This window comes from Dasypus novemcinctus, chromosome 3 (genome assembly GCF_030445035.2).
Source record: "Dasypus novemcinctus isolate mDasNov1 chromosome 3, mDasNov1.1.hap2, whole genome shotgun sequence".
NCBI classification, from domain to species: Eukaryota; Metazoa; Chordata; class Mammalia; order Cingulata; family Dasypodidae; genus Dasypus; species Dasypus novemcinctus.
The window spans coordinates 31,259,839-31,273,440 of NC_080675.1; the positions used below are offsets into that span (position 1 = coordinate 31,259,839).

A 13,602-nucleotide genomic window follows, 5' to 3' on the forward strand; every position below is an offset into this window, starting at 1 on the left:
CTGGCTACTGTTTACTTCTTTACTTCATGCCCAGACCATGGGCTCTGTTCTCCATTCCAGTTGTTACCTGCAGCCCTTACTCAGGATGGCCCTGATGCATTTTTTTTGAGTAATATAAGAATAGGGTCTAAGAATTAGCCTTATTCCTTCTGGTTCTCATATACAACCTTATAACTGATCCCTTGCTACTTCATGGAAAAGCAAGTCTGCTGGGAGATACGCAGGTATTCAGGAGGAGGAGCCTCCCCCGCTCTCCCCCCGGATCTTACTTGCTACTTTCCAGGAGCCATGTAGAAGTTCAGGGGTCACTACAATGCTTTTGTCTGCATTTCCTACCTCATTAGCTGGTCCTTTCAAAGGTTCAATGAAAAGGATGTCAGGACCTTCTCTTTTTTCTCCCATGTCCCCAAAATTCTATAAGTTTCTGGAGCAAGGAAGGCTCCTGTAAGGCTAAATCTTTATTTCTCAATGGAGGCATTATTGACATTTGGCGGAATACTTCCTTGTTGTGCAGGCATCATCCTGATGCTGCACACTCCTGGACCCTTGAGCACTAAATGCCAATAGTGCCCACTCATCACTGTGAAGACCAGAAAGGCCAGCAGACATTTCCAAATGCCTGTAAGAGGGCAGTGGCATCCCCTGGATGAAGGCTGCTGGGCTACCTGGTCCATGTCTCACCTTCAGATAGGACTATAATCTGTCTCTGATCTCACATCCCAACTCTGCCATTTTGCTCATGCAGACCCTGTGCCAGCTGGTGATGTGGAGAGAGGCTCCAGGAGTTCCCTGCGGGGTCGCTATGGGGAGGTCATGCCTGTGTACCGGCGAGACAGCCACCGAGATGTGCAGGCTGGCAGCCACGACTACCCCGGTGAAGGCATCTACCTGCTCAAGTTTGACAACTCCTATTCCCTGCTGCGCAACAAGACTCTCTACTTCCACATCTACTACACTAGCTGAAGGACTGATGGGACAGGGGCAAGTGGATTTTTGCTGGCTGAAGCAGGCTGCCAGACGGTGCCTCTTGTTTTTGACAGGCAAGAGTTAAAAGATGAGCATGAGGTTCCTGACCCTCATGCCCTCTCTGGCATGCCTGACTGTTGACCCCACATAGCTTTTTCCCTTTCTTGGCTTCTGCAGGTGGTGATATAGAACCCCATTCTATGTCACTGACACTCACTCTTCTTGCTTCAGACTCCAGCAAAATCACTCTGTGAAGGCAAAAGCCTAAAAGGAAGTAGGGTGTGGTCTTTTGAAAATAGGCTTGTTTTGGTACAAGGTTCATTATTCAAATTGCTGCTCTCTCCTCAGGCAGAGCCTTTATTACAACGTATTTAGGGGCACTCACTCTCCTTTTTGAGGTGCTGGAAGAGGGAAAAGCACATTGTCCATGAAGGAATCCAGTCTCTTGGATGGAGAAAGCTCTGTCCAGTCTCTCACCACTGCCGTTTTCCTGCTTGCTGGTTTCTTGGTGTCTAGCACAGGCTGGGGAGACCTCACTGCCTTTGGAGGGATAGGGCTTATTCCTAATGGTTAGCCTCCTCCTCTTTCCCTCTCCTAAGTCTGTGTTTTTGCTACTGCAGCAAGAACTTTCATGCAATCTAAAGTGATAATCAGTGTACTCTAAGATCTTCTGGGAAGAAAAACAGCCTCCATTGCTTCCTATTTCAGGAAGTAGTTTCTCTTACCAAGGGCACTGGTGGTAGAAGGGGATCTGTAGAAATTAGGCACTGAATTGATCTCAGAATCCACATCTTTAACAGTCAAGTGTTACTAAACTTGGTTTATTTGTGTGGTTGTGTGTGTGTGTGGTTTTTGTTTGCTTTTTTGTATAATCAAAGAAGGAGGGGTATAATCTGAGAGCAAGGTAAAAGATTCCCCACCACTTCTTTTGTCTCTAGAGTAGGAGTGTTGTTAGAAATTTTGCTTTGAAACCAAATGCAGTGAAACTCAATCAGGTTTCCATAGTTTCTAGATTTAGGTTTCTTGCATTAAGGACTTAAAACTTTTGGTTTTCGGTCTCTTAGGAAAGGTGAAAATGAAGCTTCACTGCTGCTTTTGATTGTATTTGTTTTTCACCCTGCCAAAGCGTACATTTCTCTGGGGACAGCCTTTCCCACTCTCTTAGCCCTGAGGCCTAGGAGTGCCACGGGGTGCAGGTGGTGCTGCCCTCAGGGGCTACCAGAGAGCCCCAGGGCCCGAGCAGGACAAGATGGGTTCTCAGCTGGTGTTTGTGCCTCCTTGTTTCTTATTCCTTATGTCAAGTCTCTTACTTTCTTAGAATTGTGAAGAATTAGATTTATTTATTACTTTATTTATTTTTTAGCACATTTCATTTTGCCTTTGAACAGTTTTCATCTGTTTCTCAGAAGGCTTCCCATTTGTTCTGAGCCACTCTTCTATGAAGTTCAAGAGGATGATTTTAGGAGACATTGGGAATTGGTAAAGTTCCGTTTCTACAGGTCAGTCATATGATGCTTTGGGAGGAATCTTCCCTTCAGAGATGGATAGCACCAACCTACCCTGTGATTAGGGTTCTGCCCAGTACTCCCCCTAGGTAATTCAAGGTTGTGAGGGAATCTTCCTGTTTGCAGGGGACTGACTGCAGAGGACTTGAGTAGCCACTCAGAGAGCTTCTGTGATTCCAGGATTTCAAAGTCCTTCACCTCCTCTGAGGAGTCAGCTTCTTCATGACGTTTACTTTGACTCATTCCTTTCTTATGTGGGTGCCTCCGACCAAACCTATCTTTCCGACTGGAGTTGGAAATCAAAGAATAGGACTCCTCACAGTAGGTCTGTAGTAGCATCCACATCATGAACAAAGGGCAGTATATCCTGCACCAACTATTCCCCTGGAAGCAAAGCCCCAAGTAGGATAGGATGTTGTGGATTCCCATAGCATCCCCATTTTCTGAGTGACATATCTCCATTATTTTATATTTGTGAGTACATTTTGTAGAGGATTACACAGGCCCAAATTTGTATACCTTGTAAGAAATTATTTAAGTGACTGGGCAGTGAAAAGCAAGCTTAGAGTGTATCATCCTGTCAGATAGCTAGCTGAGTGACTACTCTTTCACCACTAAAGTCGAATCATGCCTTAGCTAATTGAATATAATCTTTATAAAATAATTTTCTACTGAGCTATTTTCCAGTCAGCTAAAGCCTTGCTTATTTTTCCTGGTTCTTATTAACTTCTGACTTTCTCTCAAAATGGAGCTTTCAGGCCATAGTCCACTTCCTGGACTAACATACCTACTCTTTATTTTTGATTTTGCTATGAGACTCTGTGTACTTATTTTCCTTGGAATTCGAGTTCTCTTACATCAAGGATGCTTGAAGGACTTGTTCCCATCGCCTCTGTGTGCCTGTTACTGTCTGGTCACTTCAGAAGTCCCGGGGGATTGTGACATTTCGTTCCATACTGGTGTTTCACAGTCAGGGTTTCTTTGTTCTGTTAGCTCAAAGTAGCTGAGAGAAGATATTTTCTCTCTCATTCACTCACTGTTCCCACATTCAACGTCTGATATAATTGAACTTCAGGGAAAAAGATTATTTACTGAAGCACAGCATTACTGAGAATTTCACAGCCCAAGCAAATCCTAAGAGGTAATCATTTCCTTAGTCTCTCTGTCCGAGTTTATGAAATGTAAACTTGACTTTCATCCTCACTCTGTTCTCCAGGGCACAAATAAATATTAGAAAACAATCAAAAGACAGTGCTTCATAGTAGCAGAGTAAGTGAGTTCTTAAACTTCTTCAGTTTGTTTACAATACATTTGGGGCTTTTAAAAGGAAGAACTGTTTAAAGTGTTAATATTTTCTAACATTTTGTTATAAACAATTTCAATCAGATGAAAAGTTAAAAGAATTATACTGTGAATATCCGTATACCTGCCCCATAGATTCTAAAAGTATATACTGCTAATTTTTAAACAAAGATAAGCCTCACATTCTGTTCCTTTTGACAAGTGTCCATTAGAGTTTGTTCCCTGCTATACAGGCATCAGCTCTCCTATGTTAGAGAGCTCATAATTTTCAGCAGACTTACTTCATTCAACATGTATCACTTAGGAGGTAGTACTCATAAAAATGTTCCTTGGTCTCCATGTTTCAAAACTCATGCTGCTTTTCCCCCTTCTCTCAGGCCATGATTTTTGCTGTTTTCCCCTCTAACTGGCATATATGGTGTAAGGGCCAGATTGAAGCTGCTGGGAGGGCTTCATTCTAATTTCTCCTGCTTTATGACATGTCCTCAGGACTTTTAAATTAAAACTCGATCTTCAGATAGTATGTAGCTTTCTAATGGAAGTAGGTAGCAACTTGAAATTAAAACATTCTTAGCTATTTTTTCCTTAAGTGATTCATGCACTTTAAACATAATTTTATCTATTATTTAGGAAAGTCTCAGACTTTAAAAGAAAGTGTATTGTCCTATTATAATATGTATACAGAAGACTTAAAGCTGAAAGCTCACATCTTATATTAATTAGTGGATTTAGATATTATTGTAAAACTTATAATTCACAGAAAATGTCTGAGTTTGTATGTTTGGATGAGTCCTACCCAGTCCCTCTTTGAGAGAACTAGTTAAGACCAAAACCCTGAAGTTTGTGTTCTTATATTTATTTTTTAAGACCATTTATCTTTAAAAGGTTGGTTTTTAATCTGTAGTTCTAAAGTATGGAGTTCAGTAACCCAAATATTTATATATATATATATTTAGGGGAGGGCAAGAAAGAGGCATGAATTAGTTTTGGGCAGCTTGAGAACTGCCTTTTTAATTAAATAGCAAGGAGTGAAAACAGAATAAAATGGGGAGAAGCAAACAAAGCTTTTGAGTATATCCTGGAATTTTACTCATATATTAATTTTACTGAATTTTTTGGTTTGCATTTCATTCCTTGGAATTGTTCTATAAGCCATAAGCCTTGCTGGGTCTCATTGTGCTTGGAGAAATTCCAAACCCACTTTGTTGTCTTTTCCAACAGGATTGACTCTAGAAATATTTTTGAGTAGGTTTCCTTACCTAGTGTAATCCTGACCAGAGGACTGATTTCATCTCTGTATTCCCTGGAACTTAAAAGTCAAGTGCCATGAATAAAGATATTGGGATTATAAGGGAACTGAAAGAAGTTAGTTCCAGTTGTGGTACTATAGCCACAGTTTGTTTTGACTATGGCCAAGAATTAGAGAAGATCAGTTAATTTTTACCTACATTACAGAAGAGCCTCAAGCCACAAGAGTATGTTTCTCTTAACCCGGCCTTCCCTATAGGCTCACCTCCCAGTGAGGTGTAGGAATCACCATCTTCTATAATCTATGTGGGATGATCAGACACATGACAATAAATGGAGCAGAACAAACAGACACAGTTTCTCCCTTTTAGACCTTTCATTCCAATACTTGGAAAGCATCTCCTCTTTAAGTAGTTTCTTTCCACCTGGCCAAAAGAGTAGAACTCCTGGAAACCTGAATCTTCTGGGAAAAGGTTTTAAGAACACAATTCCTATAGAATCACAGTAATTTACAAGAATTAGAAAGCAAGTTTCTGCCTAAAAGAGAGGCACTTTCATTTTTGTCATTGCTGTTGTTGTTTGTGATAGTTTATTAAGGGATTTATGCTCTTCAGAGAGCAATTGTTGTATTCATTGTGTATTTGGTGCTCAGGAAGCCATGGTGCCTGATTCTTTTGGGATTGGGGAGTAAGTGGGAAATGGGTGTCTAAAACCAATCACAAGGCAAGTATCCGTTTTCCAGACTATGGCAAGAATCCATATAGCCAAAGTCGAGATCTTCATGCACATGGGATCCTAGCTTGAGATCATCACTTCCCACAGCAGAGACGAGAGGGAACAGGATCCCACTCTCTGTAGATTACCTCTCACTTTCTGATGTCTTGATTACTGATAGTATTGTTTGCATGGGCAGCATGGTATCCCAGGCCTTTGTTCACGTAATTAATCAGGATAAATAACAGTGTGAGTTGAGTAGATAAGGTGATCAATCTTGGTTGGGAGTAGGGCTGGGGGGGTAAATGGCTTATGGTCCCATATGAGGATAGCTGGGCAACTCATATATGACTGTGAAATTGGAACTGCTTTTTAACCTTACCGAGTGAGTGAGTGAAGAGGAGATGACTGTGTTAGACTGATGAGGATGACAAGCTAATTGAGTTGTGTATGTGGATTTAGTCTGTCCTTGGCTGTCAGAGCAGTTGCAATGTGAGTTTGTTCTTAGAGCCTGGCTGCAGGGCTACTAAAGGGGCCAGTCTTCTCTGGGCAGTGATTCTGGCACTCAGCAAAAGAGAATTCCCTGGGAGTTGGTTCATGGTAGCCTCTTTCCTGAGAGTGTAGGGAAGCACTTTGGTGAACTGCTTTGGCTCTGTTTATACCTGGTGATGGTCAGTGTCACCTCTTTGCTTTCTCTACCCCAGCCAGCATTGTTAGCATTCCTTTGGCATCTACCCAGTTATTTAGATAGTAAGGTTAAGGCAGGATTTAGGACTCAAAGCATGGTGTGGCCAGGTTATAAAAATTGCTGCTTCCTGGAAGTATGGCACTGTCCCTGCCAGAACCAAGAAAGCTACCCAAGCTCCTCCTGTTTGAATCCCTTGTCACAAGCTAAAAAAAAACAAAGTTAATTTCCCAAAGTCTGTGATTATGGCGTTCATTTACAAACAGGCATTCCCACAAAATCCAAGTCAAGAGGCAAGATACTGGCTTTCAAATTATTTGTAGTCCTAGTCACTGGTTTGAATTCACAGTCTGATTTCTATTATATTTACCTTGATTTCTTTTGGGCCCTCAGGTATGTACATGAGTTAATTTCATGGGTCTTTCTCATTGTATTCAGAATTAGAAATATATTACCTAACTCTCCATGATATGATGAAAAGGGACCTCAGAAGTCTAGAGATACAGGCTTCTTTACTATACTTCACAGTTATATCACTTCCAGCAGGTAGTTTTGGCTTATCTGGGCAGAAGATAATAATATGTGAAATGACTTGCAGAGGACAAAGTGTATTTTCTAAAAGTTCTGGTATAGGAAATGAATATTTCAAGTCTTGGGTTAAAATATTTTGGTATTTTAGAATTTATAGTCAGTCTCTTCCTTAAGCCTCTTTAACTTCTAGGTTTGAAATGCCCAGTCTGTGATGTTCCTTATTATTGTTGTTGATTCTTAGGTTCACAGACAAGAATCATCTGGAAAACATTTTCATATCCTTCTCTCATGTTCTAAGCAGTACGTCTCAACCATCATATTCCATATTAGAAACTCCACTAAAATCTTTCTGGGATAGGACAAATAAAAAGACAAATAAAAAGAAAAAAAAAAAAGCCTTTCTGGGATTATTGTCCCATACATGAATGTTTTCATTTAATCAGGTTGAATGGTTTCTATTTAGCCATGTTAAAGAGCAACTATAGTGGAAAAAGCAATCCTGTATCCCTTAATATGGGAAGTGCTTTGAAATTCCCAGAAGAAAGCTGCTTTGTAATCAAAATGATGGAATATAAGGAAGTCAGACTTGGGTAAGGATAATTGGAATAGAGGGACATGATTAAAATTTTTCTAAGCTACTTTATGCCACTAAGCTTATATTTCTCAAGGGACTGTTGGTGCCAGGCACTCAGATATGTCAACGATTGAAAGATCATCATGTTTTCTCGGTAAATATTTAAGCAACTGGCAACCACAAAGACATTCTTTCCATATGTTCTACATTGTTCTGGGGTCTGGAAAGGGAACAGTGTCACCATCTTTATTCTTTAAAATATGAAAGTATCCTAACTAATTACTTATTATTGTCAACTTGTTTTACATGTCCCTCACCATGAGAATTGCCACAGCTCCTGTGATTTCCATGTTAAGAGCTCTGTACCAAATTGTTACTTAATTCTTATGTCCTGCTGAGTGGTTTTTCTTTTAAAATATCATATTTTATCACCCTGTGGCACTGAATGTGTTGCTGTATTACACAGATGATCCTGAACTATGGTTCTTTAAAATAGCTCTGTTCTTGTGTTTTATATTATGTAACAGTTTTGTGATGCTTTTGTGCATTTTGTCTTTTCTTCCAAGTTTTGAAATGTCATAAATAAACTTTTTCACTATGCACCTGAAACAGTTGTGTTATATCTTAGTGAACCTGGTTTACATTTTAAATTCTTCATCTTTCATCCCTCCTCTGTACCTTAAGAGGAAAGGTTTTCTATAAATTGACAGGAATTATTTTTATACTCTATTTTTAAGAAAAAGTTGAGAAGGAGATTATCTTTCATCTGCATTTGAATTCATGAAATTCAAATTATGAACTAAAATCTGGGTTTGGCCCACAGGCAGAAAAGTTGGATATATAATGATGATTCATAGATAGAATATTGAGTTTTATGTCAGTATTTGGTCCCTACTGATGCTTGTTTTCCAATAAACTTACTATCTTCAAATTTGGAACATCATTAACACGGTCTGGGTGGTATTAATTCAGCCTCTCATTTACATAAACAACATCATAACATATGTGACATCCTTTAAAATATTCTGTCTCTGCACATCCCTGGAGTAAATTACAGAATGAGAAGGACTCACATTCCTGGAGCATGGAGGGGTGCCATTTAAATTATTCAGTGATATCTATGGTTCTTTCTCTACTTTCTTTTGCAGAAAGAAAAGAAAGGCTTAGGTGGAAAGGAGGAAGGAATCTGAAATAATCGTGAGTTGAATGTAATCTACCCACCAAACTACACCACAACCAACAATAAAAATCCCAGGAAGATTCCATGTAACTAGGGATCTTTAATGACTGAAATCTGGGTATGCTGAATGTAACATACCACTGCTAACACCTTACATATTTAAGATTATTTTTTAAATTTAAAAATTACTCATCTGTTATATCATTGACCTTAATGTAGCTCAGTTAAGATTATATAAGGCAGCTCACAAACTGCAGCTCTTGACAGCCTTTTTTTTTTTTTTAAAGATTTACTTATTTATTTCTCTCCCCTTACCCGCCCCCTTGTTTGTTCTCTGTTGTCAATTTGCGTTGTCTTCTTTGTCCACTTCTGTTGTTGTCAGCTGCACGGGAATCTGTGTTTCTTTTTGCTGCGTCATCTTGTTGTGTCAGCTCTCTGTGTGTGCGGCGCCATTCCTGGGCAGGCTGCACTTTCTTTCGCCCTGGGCAGCTCTCCTTACAGGGCGCACTCCTTGCGCGTGGGGCTCCCTTACGCCGGGACACCCCCGGCGTGGCAAGGCACTTCTTGCGCGCATCAGCACTGCGCATGGGCCAGCTCCACACTGGTGAAGGAGGCCCTGGGTTTGAACCATGGACCTCCCATGTGGTAGACGGACGCCCTAACCACTGGGCCAAGTCCACAGCCTGATAGTCAGCCTTGATGTTTATTGACCCATGTTGTTTTAGTTTAAACTCAGCAGCTATCTTAGTTCAGAGTATTCTCCCAAAGTGGAATGATGGCAGCTTGTGTCCTTGGAATCAAGAACTCAAAAAGTTAAGTTTAAAAGTTAGGAGGAGCCAAGAAACTGTTTCAATCAAGTACTTATGAATGTGCATATCCATTAGCTTGTCCAATAAGTTTATTACTTTCCTTAAAGGATATGTAAAAATTTCTTTGGAAGAAAACCTTCGATTTTTTTGTTTTGTTCTCAAGTGTTTCCCGGAGGGAGCTCCCTCTTGCTTTTGTTCTTCTAAAGTACTTTTCAGAGCTTATTTCTTCCATGGAGTTGGAAGACCCTCCACATCTAATTTTACAGTGTCAGGCTATTCCAACACTCACATTCCATTTTAGGAAGATCAGCTCTTTCATGGCCTCCAGCATAGCTGGATCCTGTGTCCTCAATAGTTCACAGCTCTGACAACTGATACAGAAATGAAGGACTTGCCTATTACCACATTCTTCTAGGGAGAAGCCCCTACTGGAAAACTAAAAAGTTGATAGTCTTATACAGGCCATTATATATCTGACCATAACCTACAGAGTCGAATGGGAGAGAGTGTAAACTACAATGTAAACTATAATCCATCTTTGGCAATACTCCAAAATGTGTTTATCAGTTGCAATGAGTGTACCACACTGATGAAAGATGTGGCTAATGTGGGGAAAAGTGGAAGGTGTGGGGAGTGGGGCATATGGGGATCCCCTATATATTCTCTGTAACATTTATGTAATCGAAGGGTCTTTTAAAAAATAAAAAAAAAAGGGGGAGCGGAGTTGATAGTCTTGATATGGGAGAGATACAGCTGACCTCTCAAAATCAGAGTTTATTGGCAGATTTGAGAGAGCCACTGGGAAGGTAGTTTTCAAAGCCCTTTAGAGAAGTTTAATTATTGCCAAGCCTTGAAGCCTAACCTCTAGAGAAAAGTCTATCCACCGTTGGAAATAATTGTTCCTTTATAATCTTCCAGGGCCCCCAAGAGAGGAATTACCGGGGAACGGGAGAAGAGCAACACTCATGGAGGAGACAGAGGGGTAGCTAGCCATGGCTATCCAGAAGGGCAGCTTTCCATCTAATATATTTATGAAGCAAGGCTAGTCACATTGCTAGATGTTGGCATAACAGAGGTAGGTCAGGAGTACAGCTCTAGGGGAGGCGGAGGGAACTCTGCTCTCATGCAGGAAGATGTTTAGAAATGTTACATCCACTTACTCCCTAGAGCAAAGTTAAGCTCCTCTGAGAACAGACAAGAGGGTTCTCGTCTCTCCACATAGCCAGCCATAGGTCCCTGGAGGAAAGTTTTCTGTGGGGAAGGGCCGAAGCCTGCAAAACCTCAGGTCTCTACATCCCTGAGCAACAGGGCAGCTGACGTGGGAGAACTGCAGCATGGATAGCCCCACTCTGACTCTTGATGCTGCAGCCCAGAAGCCAGAGGAAACACTGCTTCTTTTCATGAGCTATGGTCATTCAGTGAGAAGAGATCCTTTACTCATCCCCTTTTCTCCTCCCTCCCCAACTCCTTTCTCTCCTTCAGTTGCTCCTGAGCTGGTGGCTCCCCTGTCCTGCCTTCTCTCCACAGCCCTCCCAATTCCATCTTCCCAGTTTCCCTGACTTCTTCACAGCTCCAGTCCCCAGAAGCCACAGGAGATACCAGAAAATATGTTGCAGGCCCGTAGGGCCCAACGTGCTCTCGTTGGTTCTAGATGAAGGAGGCCAGGAAGGTTCTCAGCCCTGGCCTTGAAACCAGCTAGGTTGTTATGGAATGTGTGGAATGCTTCCACATCCTAGGATCTAGCTCTCAAACTCAAAAATCTCCTTCACCGAAACACCATGAAATAAAGAGAAAGACTTGTCCTCTGAAGTCCAGCATAGCCAAGATGCACCAAATTTAGTAACTTCTAGGAGGTACAGGTAATTGATAGGCAGGTGGGATTCTCCCAAAAACCCACCATTTTCCAAGTGAGTCACCTCAAAGGAGCCTGGAGTGAGTTTCTTTGCCTTTAACACATTTCTGTTTTTGTCGGGGAAGATCAGGTTTGCCAGGGTTTGGGAAATATGTGATGAGAAAGGAGGGCCTCATAGAAAGTTCTGGACTCCAAGCATCTCTGATGCTTCCATACTGAGCCCAGAGGAAAAGCCACAACATCAATTCTCTACCTTTCCCCACCCAACAGTGATCAACTGGGCTCTGATTATTCTATTCACATTACACTTGACACATACCAGAAAACTCCTGTTGAACTATGGGAACTGCTTAGGAAAAATATGTAAGACGACTCTTGTGCTTTAGATGAGGGATGGGTTTTGATAATGTTTGGTAATGGAGCCTGCATCAACTCATTCTTTGGTTTAGATTTCTTTAAAATTCATTAAGCCTTTGCCACCAGTTTTAGGATGGCTGATGGAGTCCCAGGTTAAACAGGCTAATATAATGATACCCTCTAGGGGGAGGCCTAATTGAATTGAAATACATCAACTCTTAGAATTTATCTTGGGACAGACAGACAAGCAGAGAGGCAACATATACACAACACGGAGTGGTAGAGTTAGAGCCGGTCAATTAAATTGTCATCTTTTTCTGGAATCAGTGGAAAGTCCAAAACTCAGTAAGAGCAGGGGTCATGTCAGTTGTGTGCCCTGTCACACATCCATCCAACCCAGCCCTGGCTCAGTGGGGTCACCTGGGAGGGCTCATTGCCTGTTGGTAGGGAACCAAATGGAGGAAAGTGGCAAGTCTATTACTAGCTGGAGTGGGACGACCACTAGATTGTTTTCTTCTCAGAGAAAATTCAATCTTCCTCTCTCTCATTATACCTAGTTCTCTCTAGAATAGTTCAAGGCAGTGGAAGTGGTCTGGGTTATCTGTATCTTGTCCTAGATATAGATTTTATCTAGTTCCCTCACTTCCCAGAAGTCTCTTGGGCTTCTCTGTTGCCTGGAGATGAGTTTGGGAAGAGGGTGGGGGAACCCTGGTAACCTCAGCAGCATTGGAAATGGGTTCAAATCTAATGGGCTCACACAGGAGCCTGCTGGTGAGAGGCAGAGCCAGCAGCCTCCTCGGTCCTTGTGGCCATCCCCAGCTCCTGTGGGGTGATCCCACTGTCTCTCCAGAGCCACAGAAGCCCAAACAATGGGAATTGTAGGGGGCCACCCTCCTTTCCAATGAACTCATCCTATCGCTAAAAACCACAGGAGTTTTTAATCACCTTCAATTTCAAACATTCAAGTCAGCTGGCAAAGATTTCTCATCCCTGTCACAAGTAAAGGTTTCTTGGATTCAGCCCAGGTGAGCTTTATTTTACCAAGCAAGTCTGGCATGATTTGAAGAAAAGAGCCAATGTGAGGAAACGGTTGTGGTGCAACTGATAGAGCATCCACCTACCATATGGAAGGTCCAGGGTTTGATCCCCAGGGCCTCCTGACCCGTGTGTCAGGGGATATAGCCAGCTTAGGAGGTGGAGTGGGGGGTGGGAGTCCCTGACACACACCACCTCCCCAACCCCCACCCCGACTCTCAGGTTTCCATGGCTGATTTGTGTCTAGTCCCTCAGGCGGCAAATGCCCATGCTCAGTGCTGCTGCATGCAAGGAGTGCCGTATCACACAGGGGTGTCCCCCGTGTAGGGGTGCCCCACACAAAGGAGTATGCCCCGCAAGGAGAGCTGCCCCACATGAAGAAAGTGCAGCCTGCCCTGGAGTGGCGTTGTACACATGGAGGGCTGTACACACAGAGAGCTGACACAGCAAGATGATGCAACAAAAAGAGACACAGATTCCTGGTGCCATTGACAAGAATGCAAATGGACACAGAAGAACATACAGCAAATGGACACAGAGAGCAGACAATGGTGGGGAAGGGGAGAGAAATAAATCTTAAAAAAAAAATTTTTTTAAAAGTCAATATGGCGGCCGGGCAAGACAGGAGATACCACTGAGTCTTCCTCATCATTGTGTGCCTCCCCTATTCTGCTTTGCCCTGGGCAAACCAATCTGGGGCAAAAAAAAGAGTAATCCACTTTGGTCATTCTATAGCCTGGAAGCCAGGTCATCTAAGAAAAGAGAAGTCACAAAGGGACCCACAATGAGAGGGATTCCTAGGATTGGGGCTAGGGCAAATGAACTGAGGGCTAAGAAAGATGGC

At 42.1% G+C, this 13,602-nt stretch overlaps 1 protein-coding gene across 2 annotated transcripts in view; it reads left to right on the top strand.

The window, feature by feature from the left end:
* Positions 1 to 8,134, top strand: part of TMED8 (transmembrane p24 trafficking protein family member 8) — a 52,708-nt gene extending 44,574 nt beyond the window's left edge. For both annotated transcript variants that reach the window (XM_004453551.4, XM_058292980.1), the window contains exon 6: positions 746 to 8,134. In XM_004453551.4, the coding sequence (XP_004453608.1) occupies positions 746 to 963 (218 nt within the window). In that variant the 3' untranslated portion in view covers positions 964 to 8,134. The remainder of the gene's footprint in view (positions 1 to 745) is intronic.
* Positions 8,135 to 13,602: the final 5,468 nt, after the last annotated feature.